The sequence below is a fragment of the Humulus lupulus genome, unplaced genomic scaffold (genome assembly GCF_963169125.1).
Source record: "Humulus lupulus unplaced genomic scaffold, drHumLupu1.1 SCAFFOLD_61, whole genome shotgun sequence".
Classification (NCBI taxonomy): Eukaryota; Viridiplantae; Streptophyta; class Magnoliopsida; order Rosales; family Cannabaceae; genus Humulus; species Humulus lupulus.
Window position 1 is genome coordinate 1 of NW_026908848.1, and position 17828 is coordinate 17828.

Genomic DNA, 17828 nt, shown 5'->3' on the forward strand with positions numbered 1-17828 from the left:
ATAATTTGTGTGGGTCTTACATGTATTTTAAGGGTAAAGTGAACCCTTTTGTACACAAGAGTTTCATATTGCCTCCATCCTAAGCCCATCTACACTTTCCAAGGAAACTCAACTACTCAAAACAAATACCCCTTACAGTAAAACCCATAAGGAATCTCAGTAAAAACATTGATTTATAAAAACTAAAAATAAAATGTGAAAGAAGGGGAACTTAATGACGAAATTTTATTTTAGGTTTATATTTTTTAAGATTATATTCTTTACTTCAATTGATAATTAGAGTGCTTTTCGGTCGTCGTTTTAAGATAAAAGTTGTAGAAGAGTAATTTTTGGTTTTTTTTTTTATAATAAATGGTGTTTTGAAACTTTTGTGAATAGGATGTTAAATCTGGTATATAAGTAGAAAGACTAAAATGAGATATTCTCCTTTTTTAATATAAATATATATATATAACCCATTATTATTACTTTTATTTATAGATATATATTTAAAACTAATGTTGTTGGTGTTGTTTTTGATGATGTTATGCCAGGCCTATAGGAGCTGTTGTACACATGCAAGGAAATAATCTCAAAATATGCTTGAGGAGTATTGATAGTGGCGTCGATACCTCTGAAGTTGCAAAAGTATGCATCTTTATTGTTTCAGATATACTTTCTTTTAGTACGTATACTTTTATGATGAGATCGATAATGCCATTTTAAATATGAAAGCATATGGTGGAGGGGGCTCTTCAAGATCAAGCTCCTTTATCATAAGGATGGATGAGTATAACCAGTGGCTTTCTGCGATATAAAGGTGTGAAACAGTATCTTCTGCAAATTTTCTAATAGTTCTGCCATTGGATTTATTTTTAAGACATATTTCTCTGTGCTGTTTATATATCAGCCACATTACTACCTTTCAAGATGTGTCGATACCCACATTTTCTAATGTATGTCAATGTGTGTATATCTAAATCATTACTGCTACCAATTATCTCATTTTCAAATCCAAAATCTTTTTGTGTGCCATGTTGTTAAGTCAAGTCCTGCCTCACTATTTACTTTGAGTCAGTTATATAACAGCCTTAATGAATCAGGAGCTGTATATGGGGGTATTCCTTGCATTATTGTTTGCAGTTTAGATAGTGAGATAGGTTCTAGGTATAAAATCCTTATTGAATTAGGAGTTGTATATGTTTGATATTCCTTGCGTTCTTGTTTGTAGTCTAGATAATGAGATCAGTGGGATGGGTTTGTCTATAAAAAAGTTCTAGTTTGCTGCAATTTAAGTTGATTTCATTTCCACAAATAATTATTTTGAGGAGCATCAGTGGCATGTGGAGAAGTTGACCTTACAACTTGTAGATTATCTTGAGACATTATTATGAGGTGCAAGTTGAACTTATGCACAAATGTGCAGGAGAATATGTATACTGCTTGGCTTAGTTAACATTTGACCCCACATTGTGTGGATTCAGACAATTTATATTGTATTGTTGAAAGTATGCTCTGCACAATGACAATAGACAAGCCTTACTTTACTGGACAGCCATCGACTACCACGCCTTTGGCAGTTGGACAACTTGCTAATTGACAGTGTTCACCACCTGTTCCCCACCATGTTAATCTTCTTTCCTCCACACCCACTGAAAAGTATAGTAACACTGCCATGAAAGCCACCCCAGCATCCAGTGCTGCTGAAAGAATGTAATTGTACCTCTGCCACCATTGTTTCCTGTATCGGAAGACAAAGAAGTTGAAAATGGTTCCCACCATAATCCAGGCATTGTAGTTCAGTGGTGTGGCTGGTGGCATCACTGCTGTTGCTCCTAGAAGGACTGGAAGGTTGATCAGTGGTATCCATGTTTGCTTGGGGAATGCTTTGTGGAACAGCCAAACAACTATTGGCCCAATTGCACCTCCAAGGAAGAACCAATTCATCTCTGGATAATTTCCACGAGATCCAAATATATGCTTTGGTCCCACTAACCCCCATATGACAGATGCATCAAAGAAGACTCGGTCACCCGGACAAGTCCAAGGACTACCTGGCGGGAGAAGGTTATCCTGGCATATATTCTCCACAGAATTCAGCAACCACCATGCCACTGCAAGATTGATGGTTCCAGCAAGGATCGTTCCTATGAACTGGGACCACATATTCAAATGTTAAAGAAGAGTAGAACATGTGGTATAGAAAAAATAATGCAAAGTAAGCATGCAGATTGTTCAAAATAACTTATCTCGAGACAATTTTTATGAAATTGTTTAAAGTCACCAATCTCTCCACTTAATGGCCCGAGTGTGCAAAGAAGATTATTTTTCTTTCTAGTGCTAGAGAATGTACCTGAACTAGAAACATTGATCTTGGCGGAATCTTCATATAATGCCCCAGCTTGAAATCATTTAGAAAGGACACAGCCTGCGCAGTACTCATATAGCCATAGGTTTTGAAGCAAACATTGGCAATTGGATGTCCTGGTAATATGATACCCATGACATACTCTGTTATTATGTTTATCCCTGGTGTCTGTATAGAAGACATCATAGCATTAGTAGGTACATAGAGAAAAGATAGTAGGAATAACATAGATTGTGAAAAGATTCTGGGCTTTGCAGGGAAGAGTAAAAATGAAATAAAATAACATGTTGCTATATGTTGTAGTACATAATAGATGTAATGTACTAATGGTTATATCAAGTTCAGTCTGTAGTGAAGACATTCAATCTAATAGAACATAACAAATTCTTCAAAACTACAATTATTAAACAACCAAACTTGGATAGTAAAGCTAAAGCTAATCATGGAATTTGCCATTATAAATAACAGTTGGGAATAATATATTTAAGGCTTTCATATCATTTACTCCACATCATTGAAAGATATGAAAATTTTGACTTGCCTGGTTTGTTGTAGCAGTTATAATGCTGATTGGGAGAGTGAAAGTGAAGCCTATACCAGCAGCAAAGAGGAGGCCCCACCATGGCATCTGAACCTGGTCATTCAAAAAGATGCAGAGTGCTAGGGAAACTACTAGGGTCACGCCAAGCAAGAAGTAAAACCACCAGGAAGGTATGTCCTTGTATCTCCTCATTAGTTTTGTATGGATGTCCTCCTTGCCTTTGTATGAAGCACGGTACCGCTGATAGATCTCCCTGTGCACTTTCTTGTTTTATCAAAGTGTATTCATTTAATAAAATTCTTGTGAATTAATTTGGATGGGAGTTGTTTTTTGTCCATAGTTTCATCTCCAAATTTGGTGACCATACAATTATTTTGGTGGTTCTTGGCTTGTGTGTTTTATCAGAAACATTTCATAGTATAGGAATACAAAATTGAATTGACAAGTAAACAAATTTTTTCTGATGATGTGAAGGAAATACGTGTGTGTATGTATATAATATATATATATATATATATATATATACGTGTGTGTGTGTATTTCCAAAATCAAGTGTAAGTGTAACTACATGCAACACATATGGATGTGGTTTTTGGTTTATTTCTTAATGATGTCATGGCTATTTTATCGAGTGTTTGACAAGGAGGATAAGTTCAATAAATGTCGACTTTTTCTGTTTTCTATGTTAGGATACACTTGCAACTAACAAAAAATTAGAAAATTACCACGCCCAGGAAATTAGAAAATGTATTTTAAAAAAAAAAGTTGATGACAAAATATTACCTTCCATAGAAGAAAGCCACATGTGTGAGGGTGGAGGCTATGGCGGCAAAACCGAAACCATAAGTGAGGGCAAACAACATGCTCAAGTTAATTCTTCCTTGCTCGTCATACTTGGCTATATCCAACTCAAACTTGTTGTTCACAATAGCTGATATATTGTAAATTTGACCTTCTGCGGTAAACAAGTGTGAAGAGAAAATTGGAAATTTTCTGGCATTGTACAAGTCCAGACCCCAGTATGCAACAGGTAGTGCAACATAAATCATCAATGTATAGCCAGCAAAAATGTTGAGAATGCTGAAGAAAGGGCAGATTAGGGGGCTGAACAAGAAAGATGCCACAGCTGCCCAGTCAAGTGTGAGTGACCCCAGTCCAAGGCCTTTCATGCCTGAGCCAATCTGCTGTGCTGTAACTGACTTTGAGAATACCCAGCAAACCCATGATATGTTTGTGAGTGTTGGGAAGAGGAGTCCCGGGAAAACATACCATGAAAAACTGCAGATTAGAGCTATTAGAAAGAACTTTGCCCGTGACATCCGCTGCTCATCTTTCTCATGCAATGCCCTGTTCATTGGTATGCAAAAATTTCATTAGAGTAGGTAGATAATGTTTGCAAGTTATTTAGCATCAAAATTTTAGGCAGTGGTGACTAGTGAGTGTAATATCAGTTCAATGAATTTTGAATATATTGCAATTTCATTGGTATGGGAAATTTTCATTTTAGTAGGTAGGTGATGTTTATACGTTATTTTGTATTAAAATTTTAGGCACTTGTGATTATGAGTATAAAATCAGTTCTATGAATTTTGAAATTTTATTAAAAGGAGGCAGATAGTGCATTCATGAAAAGACGGCAGTACCATCTACCAAGTCTGAAGCTATATCTGATCCAGTCTTGGGCCAAATAGAACTTTCATTCATTATGATTTTTATTTTTAAGTGTGAACACACCACTTATTGGTTTATTTGCATCACTATATATATATATATATATATATATATTTATATATATTTATTTAGGGGAATTCTCTTATAGGGTTTCACTTTAAGCCCTACCGGTAAGACTCTCAGTGTTTACAACCCGTGAACGGTTTTTGGCGCGATTTTTTTTTATAACCGTGTATATTGTAGCTATTTAGAACATCTGCAAATTTTCATAAAATTCTGAATAGTTTACAGTACCGAAAACTAGTTTCAAACATGTTGCACGCATGACTAATTTTTTTTATGTGCGTGGAAAACATGTTTGAACCTAGTTTTTGGTACTATAAACTATTCGAAATTTTCTGAAAATTTGCAGATGCTCTAAATAGCTACAATATACACGATCATAAAAAAAGTCGCGCCGAAAACTGTTCACAGGTCTAGAAACACTGAGAGAGTGAAGCCCCTATAGAAGAATTGTCCTATATATGTACCAGTTATATATATATAATTTGCCTAGTTTTATTTATAGAATTTATTAATTAAATTTATATCATTATCATATAAATTTTAAATAAATAATATTATATATAAAACTATAACATATTAAATGAAAAATTAAACCAAAACATTGATTATGATTTTTTTAAATATATATATAATATGATAACTATTTTAAATAATTTTTTTAATAAAAATTAAGATTATATATTATTATAATGACATTTTATAATATTTATATTGATATAAGTATTAAATATTACTATAATTATAATATTTAAATTGTGGTAAAAAAATTAGGATTATATATTATTATCATAATAATATTTTATAACATTTAAATTAGAATTTATTTAATATAATTGATAAATATCTATTTTTAAATTAATTTGAAAGATATATCACATTAAATATTTTTTTTAAGTTAACAAAATAAATCGTTAAAAAAAAAATTTCAATATCTACATAAGAAATATATAAATATATATATATTTATTTATATAATTAGATTGCCGACAGCTGGAAGAAATAATTTGGATTCACTTTGATATCTATCTTTATTCTTTTCATGTGTCTTTATTTTAGAATTTTCTTTATTTGAAACACTATATAATATTTAACAAGTGCATTCAAGTTTTCATTTTATTAATAAAACAACTAGGCCCATTTGATTGCTAAAGTATTTGGATGTCTAAGTATGTAAATCTTAGTATTTTATTATTATATTATACTATGGATATGATTGGCATAACTTTACACATGGGTTTCTTCATTTATTATTTGTCCCCAATTACATTATTACTAAAATAATTGGTTCCATTCTACGCGTTCTCATTCTCATCTGCTTTTCTTTGGGGCTGAAGGCTGCGCTGAATTTATGGATTTATGGCGCTGAATTTAAGGTGAAGGTGGCAAAAGAATCATAGCAACTCGTGAGTAAATACTATCTTTATTATTAAATTTATAAAAAAAATGGTCCTACTCACCCTATATTCGTTGATTTGGGTCAAAACTCCAATAAAGATCTTTTTTATTTTAAAAAAAAGGTGGCCATTTAGTAGCACATAGTGTTAGGCATGGCTAAACTCAAATAGCCAATATTATATAATATTGAAATAGATATATGGTTCAAATAATTTAAGGTGGGACAGAAGTAGGTCATATAATGCTAACAAGTGCGTAAAACGCTTTGGTCTAAAATGTATGTACAGATATCATTACTCTTTGTTAAACGATTTTTTGGATTTTGTGTTTTCTAAAATAGTTCAAATAAACCTCTAAATTTGATTTTGATCAAAGTTTTTTGAATTAAAATCACAAATAATTCATCAAATTAACAACTCAGAATAAAAATATAATCATTTTGCCTAAAAAATTGTATTGTTATAATCAATTTTTGTTCATCAAAATTAGGTTTAGATGTCTATTTGAATCATTTTACAAAATAGAGTTCAAAAAATAATTTGTCGAAACACAAAATACAAATAAATAAAAAAGTATAAACACTAAACTTATTTGAATGTTTGAATGTTTCAAAGGTTTAATGTTATAGTCAGTCATAGACTCAAAGGTACGTACCGGAAAAGAGAGACCTGAACGAGTGTACTGGGCCACCACATATGAGCTGGTTCAACCACATACTTCCTTAACAGCCCAGCCCAACCATATCCCAGCACCTTATTTGTCCAATGTAATATACACACAGAATAATAAGCATTTTGTTTTTACGAAAATTACGGTATTTATGACTTTTTGAAAAGAAAAAAAAGAACAAATGTATATTAAAAAATGCAACCCAACTTTCTCTTTTTCATCATTACACAATAATTTTATCTTTTATACGACAACTTTTTTTTTCTTTTCTATTTAATGATTTTAGCTAGTTTAGTGGACTTTTTTTTTTTGAAAAATCTAGCATAGAAAAATGGGTAAAACTAAAACGTAACTGTTTTTATGAGAAAATTGAAATATAACTGTTAGCAAGTTGTATTTTTTTTTTTAAAACAAAGGAAATTTATCTTGTTATAAGTACATATATGAAAAGTTCCATTTTGTTGATTTCACTTTTTACTAGTGCCGACATAAAAATAAAACTATATGGGATATAAAGTAATGGGATAAAAATAAAAAGTATGGAAGGTGATTTTTTTTATAAAGGTGTATATTTTAGTTATTTAGAATATTTTGTAATTTTAAAAAAAATCTAAATAATTTATCGAGCTGAAAATTAAGTTAAAAAAGACTGTTTTTTAAGCTAAAAAAAATTAATACAGCAACTTATTTAAACTTAGTTTTCATTATTTAAAGTTTATTAAAAATTTACGGTATGCTATAATTACAATAATCACATGAAAAAAAATCACTAGCCGGAATCAATGAGATAAGGTATGCATATGCACATAGAAGTATCCTATAATGATATTAGTTTGTTAGCTGTGTTTAATCGATGGATAATAAATTGGAAGAAGATGAATTAAAGAAAGAAAGAGACATTTGGGGTTTACCTGGGTGGTGATGATGAGAAGCCAACTAGCCAAAAAAGAGATATTCCGGCCATAAAATGCCTTAATAATATTAACAATCCCAACTGCGTAAGTGGAACCAGATCCAAAGGCACTCCCGGCATTAGCGAATATGGAAATGAGCACGTGCTCTTTTATGTTAAAGGGACCCGGGTTGAGCGAGAACACTCTCTGCCCCAACCCGAACAACCGAAAGCGGGTCTTGGGCAGAGTGTTGGCCAGGAAATGGCCGATGGGAAGAGCCGCCACTTGGACTGTTATTTGGGTTATGACCAGAGGCTCTGTACGGTACGCAAAGAATTGGTTGAGGAACGATAACATAGCGCAGGAGAGTAGACCCAGCAACCACATCCGGCAGGTCCATACGGGTAGGGTCGGGTCGTCGGTGTTTCTCACCGTTAGCCGGACCTCCTCCACAGGCGATACCTCCTCTGCATCGGCCTCCTCCTCCGCCGCCGCCGGGAGCTTGTGTTCCGGGTCGGATTTCAGCGCCTGTGGAGAATCCATGTATATATACAGAGAGAGAGAGAGAGACAAAGATACGAGAGATGGTGTTGTTGATTTGGGTTTAGGTTTCGTTTTTATGGAAAGGGAGGTGTACGAGACTTTGAGTTTGGTTCATGAGTAGTAGTGTGAAATGATGGATCTTTTCTTTGTGAAGATTCCATATGTTCATGAAGTGACGTATTAGGTTCACATCATAATCATATTGATTGGTTGTTTAATTGAAGATTCTTTTATGAGATTCTTTTTTACTTTTAGTTGGTATAAATTTTTTTGCATCAATTCAAATTATGGAAATGGATACGAGTGGAGAAAATGGTTAGGACCAAAGATGAAGAGAGCAATCAGTCATATTTCTAAGATAATGTTGTCCACTCTAATTTTATCTATGATTAATGTCAATATTTTTTTTTGTGTTTAGTTGTTCATAAAAATTTGTTAAATTTTTATAAAATTAATATAATAATATATTTTATCAAAATAATTTATAAAGAGAAATTTGATTTTTAATGCAATAAATCACACTCCGTTTGAAAAATACATTATCCCTATAAGTCTCTCGTTTTGGTCCTACTAATGCCGTTACTACCCAAAATACCCCTGGCATAATTTTCTCTCTTTTTCTCATATTCTTCACTCTCTATCTCTTATTTCCCTCTCTATCTCTCAAACTCTCGTACACACAAAAAAAGCCAGCCACCATTAATTTGCATTTCGGATCTAGGGGCAAGTTGTGAATCCTTTCAAGTCAAGAAACTTCATTTTGGATTTCGGATCTAGGGGAAAAATCGCATGGGTAAGTATATATTTGTTATATGTAGTGAGGAAACTTGTCTGGTTACATTACTTGTTTTATTTCAAACAGATCTGTGTATGCCTTCATGTTTTATTGCAATTTTTCACAGAATGAATTTTGGATACTTCGTGCGTTTTTTTCTGGATTTTTTTCCTGCCTCGATGAGTTTCGATGAAACTCGATAGGTCTCGATGTGTTGCATGCATGCTGGCTCGATGGACCTCGACGTGCCTCGATAGTGTTAGGATGTTAGTACCTCAATGGTACTCGATTGTACTCGATAAAACTCGATACATGTAGTATAAGAGTTTAATGGAATTAATACCTCGATGATACTCGATTGTACTCGATACGTGTAGTATAAGAGTTTAATTGGAATTAATAACTCAATGGTACTTGATTGTACTCGATAAAACTCGATAGGTGTATAAGAGTTTAATTGGATTTAATAACTCGATTGTAATCGATTGTACTCGATAAAACTCGATAGGTGTATAAGAGTTTAATTGGATTGCTTGCCTCGATAGTACTCGATAAAACTCGATATGTGTGACCTCGATAGGACTAGACATATATCGATAGAAATCGATATTTTCTGTTTTATGTTGTAGTTTAACTTTTTGACTTTTTTTTTGTTTTTTTTTTTTTCAGATTCGACTGTTTCCGTATTTGTTGCATTCAATGGTGTTTGGGAACTCGAAAATAGGGATTGGATTTTCAGAGACGTTGAAAATCAAGTTCTTCCCGTGGAGAAGGGTGTGACATATGAGCAACTGCTTGACATTCTACACGATGAGCTTGAAGTGGATAAATGTGTGCATGACTTGAAAATTGAGGTCCCGTACACATGCCTATCACAATCCGTCAAACCTACCGTTATAAAAAATGATAGGCATGTGCGTGCATTCATTGGGTTAGCATCGAAATCTGTAGAGAAGCTCATTCCTCTATGTGTCAAATTGATTAAGAAGGGAGGTGTAAGAAATGCATCGGCCTCTGCCAGCGTTAATAAAGAAGTTCGATTTGAAGAGAACATTTCTCCTCCATGTCATGGTTTCAAAGGAACTCAAGGTGATGTTGGAACATGAGTTCCTGAGACAAATCCAGATGTCATAGTCCATGATGATATCCCGGTTAGAGATCCTTCATATGTGCATGACACGGTGGAGTACGATCCCTATAGGTTCGAACCTTATGTCAACGACGATCCTGTTGCTGATGCAACAGATCTTGGTGGGCCAGATGTTAGGGCAGATTTTCCAACACAGAGTTCAGATGTTATGGTAGATGAGGAGCGCAGAATAGAAGACCGGCAAACACCTGGGACCAGCAGTAGTCGTCCATGTCCAAGTAGAACCGATGATAGTTTTAGATTGAGTTCTCCATTGGACTTAAGTGAAGATCGTAGAACATGGAGTGCTCCCATGTTCACCAAAGAGGATATAGAGGCCTCACATCAACATCATTCCTCAACCAGCAAAGCTTCAGGAGAATTGCACCTTGGGAAGTTCTTTCAGAATAAGCTTGAATTGAAAACCAAAGCATCCATATTTGCGATGAAGAATAATTTTGAGTTTATGGTGAAGAAATCTGGGACTGATGTGTGGTACATTACTTGCAGGATCCTGATTGTGGTTGGAGATTGAGGGGTAAGAAAAAAATGCGATCTGAAATGTTCGAGATTACTGTATACAACGAAGTACACACTTGCTTACAAGAAATTCGAGATAAGTGTAATGCCTCGAATTTCCTAATAAGGTTTAAGACATTGGTTAGGAGGCCGGGAGGACCATAATTGATTTATTATAGTATTTAATGATTATATGCATGTTTATGTGAATTATATTATTATATGATGGTGAATGCATGCATATGGGCTCATATGTTAATTATGAGGGTAATTTGGTAATTTGGCCACTGTGGGCGTAATTGTATATTTTGGGTGCATGTTTGTGATTGACTAATATAGCCACATTATAAGGTGGGCTGGTTCGAGCTATTTGACATGAGACGATCATGAGATGTAAGTGTTCGGTCTAGTCATAACGGGTTTAAGTTCGGGGCTCGGGGTGAGTCTCGGGGTGAATTTAATGATTAGAGCGTTACCGGGAATTAAAGGGTAACGGGATATGATTTAATGGTATTTGGGAATATTGAGAATAGCGGGAATTGGAGAGCGTTAATTATAATTAACGAGATAGGTTGTAAAGGACGATTTTACCCTTGAGAGTGTTTAGAAGCCTTTAAAAGACCTAGGGGCATTTAGGTCATTTGGCTTGGATATGCATGAGGTTTAGAAGGCTGTAGAAGGCAGAGTAAAACAGAGCCTATCCTCTCATTCTCTCTTCCATCCCGTACAAGATTTTCCCCTTCTCTTCTCTTTGAATTTTGAGAGCCCAAATCAAGAAGTTAAGCTTGGAAATCAAAGGTGGCAGCTAGGGAACCTGTAGCAATCATCAAAGGGGGTTCAAAACTGTGTTTAAGGTGAGTTCTAGCCAATGAATTCAGGTGTGCTCTGTTTTCAAGTTTTGGTTTTCAGCTTTTGATTCTTGTGAGAAGTTTGGATTCAAAGGGGTTTTGATGGGTGATTAGATTGGGTTTTGATGAGGGGAGGTTATGGGTGGTGTCTAGAGGTTTGAATGAGTGATTGGAAGGGGTTTTGGACTAATTTGAGGGGCTGGTTCTAAGGGAAAACGCAGGGGCAATTATGAGTTCGCGTGCTGGTTTTAGGCTGAACTGGGCTCGGTGCCGCGGCACGGCTTTTGCGTGCCGCGGCCCAAGCGTGTCTGGCAGATGGGGTTTGGGGGCGTGCCGCGGCACAGCTTTTGGGGGCCGCGGCCCATAAGGCCAAACTTGCTAAAAAGTGGTTTTTAGCTTAGGGATTCTTACCATAGGCCTCGGGGTTGGACCTAGTACCCGGTTGGGTAGTATTTGAGGTCTCGGGGGCTGGGATTTGGTTTGGGAACCCTCAGTTATCGTTTTTATTAATGATACCTTATATTTGGTTATGACTACGTGACCGCTAAAGGACTAAAAGTTGATCGTTCTCAAGGGTCGTTCTTTTAATCGTTCTAGCTCGGCTTTGAGGTAAGAAAACTGCACCCTGTGTATATGTGACATGCATGGCTATTATGATGCATGTTGGTTGATTAATGAGTATGACATGCGTGGTTATTATATGATGCATGTCGGTTGATTATTATGTATGACATGCATGGCTATTCTTGATGCATGTTGGTTGACTATTAAACGTGACATGCATGGCTGTTATTGATGCATGTTAGATTGCTGGATATTGCAGATGATGCATGTGAAACATGTGTTTGGGACATGTTTTATATACTGAGTATGATACTGTTCAGAGCTTGAGCCTCTGTGTTTATGCATGGCCCTAATAACACTAATACATGTTTAGTAAGCATGCTAAATGCCTCGTTTATGGATATGGAACATGAAATATGTGATTGGTGGCATGTCTTACTTGTGATTGACACTGACTAGTCAGGGACCGACTCTAAAGTCGAGAATTTTTCATTGAATGGCTCTATAGCATTAATGCCAGACTGACCCTAAGGTCGAGAAACTTATAAGCGCTTGCCTGGCTTACAACCAGATGAATATAGCCAAGGTACATGACCCCGGTGACTGTTTGTCACGTGGCTAAGGGACGTTGTCCATAGTTTCGACTCCAGAGTCGTGAGAAAGGTTATGTTGGTGACTAATCACCTTGCACCTGTCCTAATCAAGCTTAAGTCGAGAATCATGCATTGAATGGCTCTATGGCATTAATGCCAGGCTGACCCTAAGGTCGAAGAACTATTAAGCGCTTGCCTGGTCTACGACTAGATGACTATAGCCAAGGTATATGACCCCAGTGACCGTTTGTCACATGGCTAAGGGACGTTGTCCATAGTTTCGACTCTAGAGTCGTGAGGAAGGTTATGTTGGTGACTAATCACCTTGCACCTGTCCTAATCAAACTTAAGAAAGAATCACTTATCGGTTAAGCCCTGGTGACCCTATCGTCACATGGCTAGAAGGAGCGATGCTCATTATTGTGACTTTTGGCTATTGTCACCTATTTGCTTGGACTGATAGTCCTGAATGGTTATTATGATCGTTGTTGATATTATATCATGTTTTATTGGGTTTTCTTGCTGGGCTTCGGCTCACAGGTGCTACGTGGTGCAGGTAAAGGCAAGAGGAAGCTGGACCATCCTTGAGTTGGAGAGCTTAGGTGATGACGTGTACATATGCAGCTGCTCGTCTGCCACGGCCGAGGTTTAAAGTGGAACTAGGGTTGAACCCTGTTTTGCCGCTTAGAACGGCCTGTTGTAAATGTTTTCTGTAGTAGACTCTGAAACTTTATTTTCGGGATCCCAATGTATATATTAAACGTTTTAGTGAAACGTTACATCCTAACCAAATTTTTAATCCCTAAACCGCTAATCATACTTAGTTTCACGATTTTGGCCAAATGACTCGATTAGCGAGTTTAGCACTGTTTACAAGGCACACCGTAACGGTCTCTGGAGTTTGGGGCGTTACAATAAGGACCACCGTCAAGCATCACCGTGGGTTGTTGGGCACCTAATCAAGAGGAAATTTGCTACCGATGGTACTCGGTACATGGCAAACAACATAAGAGAGGACATGAAGCACCATTTTGGGGTTGAAATGAGCTATGAGAAGGAGTGGAGATGCAGAGAAAAGGCTCTTATGCATGTCAGAGGGACACCTAAGGAATCATACTCCAAGTTACCTGGATACCTGTGTCAGTTGGAGCATAAGAACCCAGGTACAATTACTGATTTTGTAGCAGAAGATGGTCGTTTCTTGTATTGCTTCTTTTCCCTCGGTGTTTCTAGGCGTGGTTTCCAGTACTGTCCTCCTGTAATTTGTGTGGATGACACATTCTTGAAGAATAAGTATGGTGGCCACATGCTCTGTGCTGTTGCGTTGGATGCAAACAACCAGTTGTTTCCAATTGCGTTTGCATTGGTGGACAATGAGAACCATAACTCTTGGACTTATTTCATGAGAAAATTGAAGGAAGCCATAGGGGACGTTGAGAACCTTGCTTTTGTATCGGACAGGCATAAAAGCATTAATCATGCTTTGGAGCTTGTGTTCCCAGATGCGCATCACGATGCATGTTACCATCATATCTGTATGAATGTTGTGGCAAAATTCAAAACTGACCACGTGCAAGACATCAAAGGGTGTGCAGCGTACGCATTTCGAAGAACAGAATTTCACAAGTTCTTTGACAAGATTAAGGTAATTGATCCGCCCATTGCTCAATATCTAGAGGGAATTGGCTTTGAAAGGTGGAGTAGTGCTTATTTTCCTGGTAACCGATACAATATCATGACGAGTAACTACGCAGAAAGCTTTAACAATAAGACCAAGGAGGCAAGGAGCTTTCCAGTCGCCACTTTTCTTGAATTCATAAGATTCACTCTTCAATCTTGGTTTGCAGATAGACGTGAAAGAATTGCAAAAGCAACAACAGTGTTATCACCTGAGATGGAAAAGGATTTGAAGCAAATAGGTGATAAAGCAATCTTTTTAGATGTCCAAGTCCTTGGTCATCACGAATTTCTTGTGGTCGATAGTAATGGTGATGGTGAGGTGAACTTGGCCACAAAATCATGCTCTTGTGGCGCGTTCCAAACCATTGGGATACCCTGTGTACATGCTTTTGCTGCAGCCAGAAAAAGAAGCATAAACATTTACTCATTGTGTTCCCCGTACTATAGAATCGAGGCATTGAAGGACACTTATAAAGATACTATTTACCCTATTGGGAACGAGGATGAATGGGTAATCCCTGATCATCAGAGATACGGTTGTCGGCGTCCCCGCTGAGAAAACCCCTGTAGGAAGGCCCAGGAAACAGAAAGTGGGTAGGCAAAAGACAAATCGCTATGCTTCACGCGGGGAAAAGATTGTCAAGTCACGTAAGTGTAGCAGATGTGGTGGTAGTGACACAATAGGAAGTCATGTAAGGCTAGGATTTAAAATATTGTGTTATGTAATTATTCAATTGATTTTGCTGCATTTATCATGTGGAATACTTCGTCTAATACTTTGTGTGTTTGGATGTCGAGGCAGACACATTATGTGAATTTAATATTTTTTTATATAATAACTTTGGATTTGGGTTTTATCAGACCTAGCTTTTCACCTTGGGGTGCGCCAGTTCTGTTTGTGAAGAAGAAAGATGGATCTCTGAGGATGTGTATAGATTACAGGGAACTGAATAAGTTGACAATTAAGAATCGGTATCCTTTGCCAAGGATAGACGATCTGTTTGATCAGTTGCAGGGTAAGACGGTATTCTCTAAGATTGACCTTCGTTCTGGTTATCATCAGTTGAGGGTTAAGGAGGGAGACATACCGAAGACCGCTTTTCGTACTAGGTATGGGCATTATGAGTTTCTAGTTATGTCATTTGGGTTGACTAATGCCCCTGCTGCTTTCATGGATATGATGAACAGAGTGTTCAAGGATTATTTGGACCAGTTTGTGATCGTCTTTATCGATGATATTCTGGTATATTCTCAGACTGAGTTAGAGCATGAGCAGCATCTGAGGTTGGTTCTGCAGAGGTTGGGGGAGCACAGATTGTTTGCGAAGTTCAAGAAATGTGAATTCTGGTTGTCTCAGGTGTCCTTCCTTGGGCACATTGTCAGTAAGGAGGGGATTACAGTAGATCCAGCAAAGATTGAAGCGGTCAGAGATTGGCCAAGGCCGAAGAATGCTTCTGAGGTTAGGAGTTTCCTTGGATTGGCAGGGTATTACAGACGTTTTGTGGAGGGGTTCTCAAAGATTACTACTTCGTTGACTGAGTTGACACGCAAAGGTCAGAAGTTTGTGTGGTCAGACAAATGTGAGAACAGCTTCCAGGAGTTGAAACAAAGGTTGATTACAGCTCCAGTTCTGAGTCTTCCTACAGACCAAGAGAAGTTTGTGATATACTGCGATGCTTCTCATCAGGGTTTGGGCTGTGTTTTGATGCAATCAGAGAGAGTTATAGCTTATGCTTCTCGTCAGCTGAAGGAGTACGAGAAGAGGTATCCTACTCATGATTTTGAGTTAACAGCGGTGGTTTTCGCTTTAAAGATATGGAGGCACTATCTCTATGGAGAGAAGTGTGAGATTTATACAGACCACAAGAGCCTAAAGTATTTCTTTACTCAGAAAGACTTGAACATGAGGCAGAGACGTTGGCTAGAATTAGTGAAAGATTACGATTGTGAGATTTTGTATCACCCAGGGAAAGGCAACGTGGTAGCAGATGCTTTAAGCCGGAAGGGTCCGGGACAGATTCATGGTATCAGGCTGATAGCCAGAGAGTTGGCTGACGATATGACCAGAGCTGGTATAGAGTTGCTGGTGGGCCAATTGGCCAATGTTACGCTACAGTCTACGCTGCTAGAGAGGATTAAAGAGGGTCGGTTGAGTGATCCACAGCTGATTAAGATTAGAGAAGATGTCTTGGCTGGAGTATCCAGGGATTATACAGTGTCTGATTTGGGGTTGTTGAGATACAAGGGACGGATATGTGTTCCATTAGACACTGCATTGAGGCGGGAGATTTTGGATGAATCTCATACTACACCTTACTCTTTGCATCCAGGCACCACGAATATGTATCAGGATGTGAGATCGTTGTATTGGTGGCCAGGGATGAAGAGAGATGTAGTAGAGTACGTGGCTAAGTGCTTGACTTATCAACAGGTCAAGGCTGAGCATCAGAGGCCGGCAGGGTTATTGCAGCCTCTGGATATCCCAGAGTGGAAGTGGGAAGACATCACAATGGACTTTGTGGTGGGCTTGCCCAGGACTGTTGGTCAGCATGATTCCATTTGGGTGATAGTGGATCGCTATACCAAGTCAGCTCACTTTCTACCAGTGAGGACTACTTATACTGTTGACCAGTATGCAGATCTCTATGTGAGAGAGATCGTGCGCCTCCATGGAGCTCCTAGGTCGATCGTGTCTGATCGGGACCCTACATTCACTTCCAAGTTTTGGAAGAGTTTACAGACAGCCATGGGTACACGACTGAAGTTCAGTACAGCTTATCATCCTCAGACAGATGGGCAATCTGAGAGGACGATCCAGATATTAGAAGACATGCTGAGGGCATGTGTACTGGATTTTGGTGGTTCATGGAGTAAGTATCTGCCTTTGATAGAGTTCTCCTATAATAACAGTTACCAGTCTACCATTGGTGTTGCACCTTATGAGATGCTGTATGGTAGGAAGTGTAGATCTCCCATTCATTGGGATGAGACAGGTGAAAGGAGATACTTAGGTCCTGAGGCGGTTCAGAGGACCAGTGAGGCTATTGATAAGATTAGAGCTCGGATGCTTACTTCTCAGAGTAGACAGAAGAGCTATGCAGATCCCAAACGCAGGAACGTGGAGTTCCAGGTAGGAGACTATGTTTTCCTTAGAGTCTCGCCATGGAAAGGGGTGAGAAGGTTTGGGAAGAAAGGCAAGCTGAGTCCCAGGTTTGTAGGTCCATTTGAGGTCCTGGAAAGGATTGGTCAGGTGGCTTACAGGCTAGCTTTGCCTCCGGCGTTGTCAGCCGTGCATAATGTGTTTCATGTATCCGCTCTTCGGAGGTATGTATCTGATGAGAGACATGTTTTGAGTTATGAGGATCTGGAGCTTGAGCCAGATCTCTCCTTTGAGGAGCAGCCTGTTCAGATACTTGATCAGAAGGATAAGGTCCTCAGGAATAAGACAATACCTTTGGTTAAGGTATTGTGGAGGAACAGCAGGGTCGAGGAGGCGACCTGGGAGCTGGAGTCTGATATGCGGAGTCAGTATCCCGAGCTGTTCAGGTAAATTTCGAGGACGAAATTTCTGTAAGGAGGGGATAGTTGTAATGCC

At 37.8% G+C, this 17828-nt stretch overlaps 1 protein-coding gene and 1 long non-coding RNA gene across 2 annotated transcripts; one reads left to right on the forward strand and one right to left on the reverse strand.

Moving 5' to 3' along the window:
• The first annotated feature begins 512 nt into the window (after nucleotides 1-512).
• LOC133812310 (uncharacterized) lies at nucleotides 513-3210 on the forward strand. Its single transcript, XR_009883787.1, has 3 exons — nucleotides 513-627; nucleotides 715-799; nucleotides 2906-3210. It is a non-coding gene; the product is annotated as an uncharacterized LOC133812310 (long non-coding RNA).
• Nucleotides 1260-8286, reverse strand: LOC133812309 (oligopeptide transporter 4-like). The gene is made up of 6 exons (XM_062246277.1): nucleotides 7601-8286; nucleotides 6675-6772; nucleotides 3672-4235; nucleotides 2889-3141; nucleotides 2333-2515; nucleotides 1260-2133 (listed from the first exon to the last, which is right to left on the reverse strand). The coding sequence occupies exons 1-6, from the start codon at nucleotides 8123-8125 to the stop codon at nucleotides 1519-1521; spliced, it is 2238 nt and encodes a 745-aa protein (XP_062102261.1). The 5' UTR covers nucleotides 8126-8286; the 3' UTR covers nucleotides 1260-1518.
• Between the last annotated feature and the right edge of the window lie 9542 nt (nucleotides 8287-17828).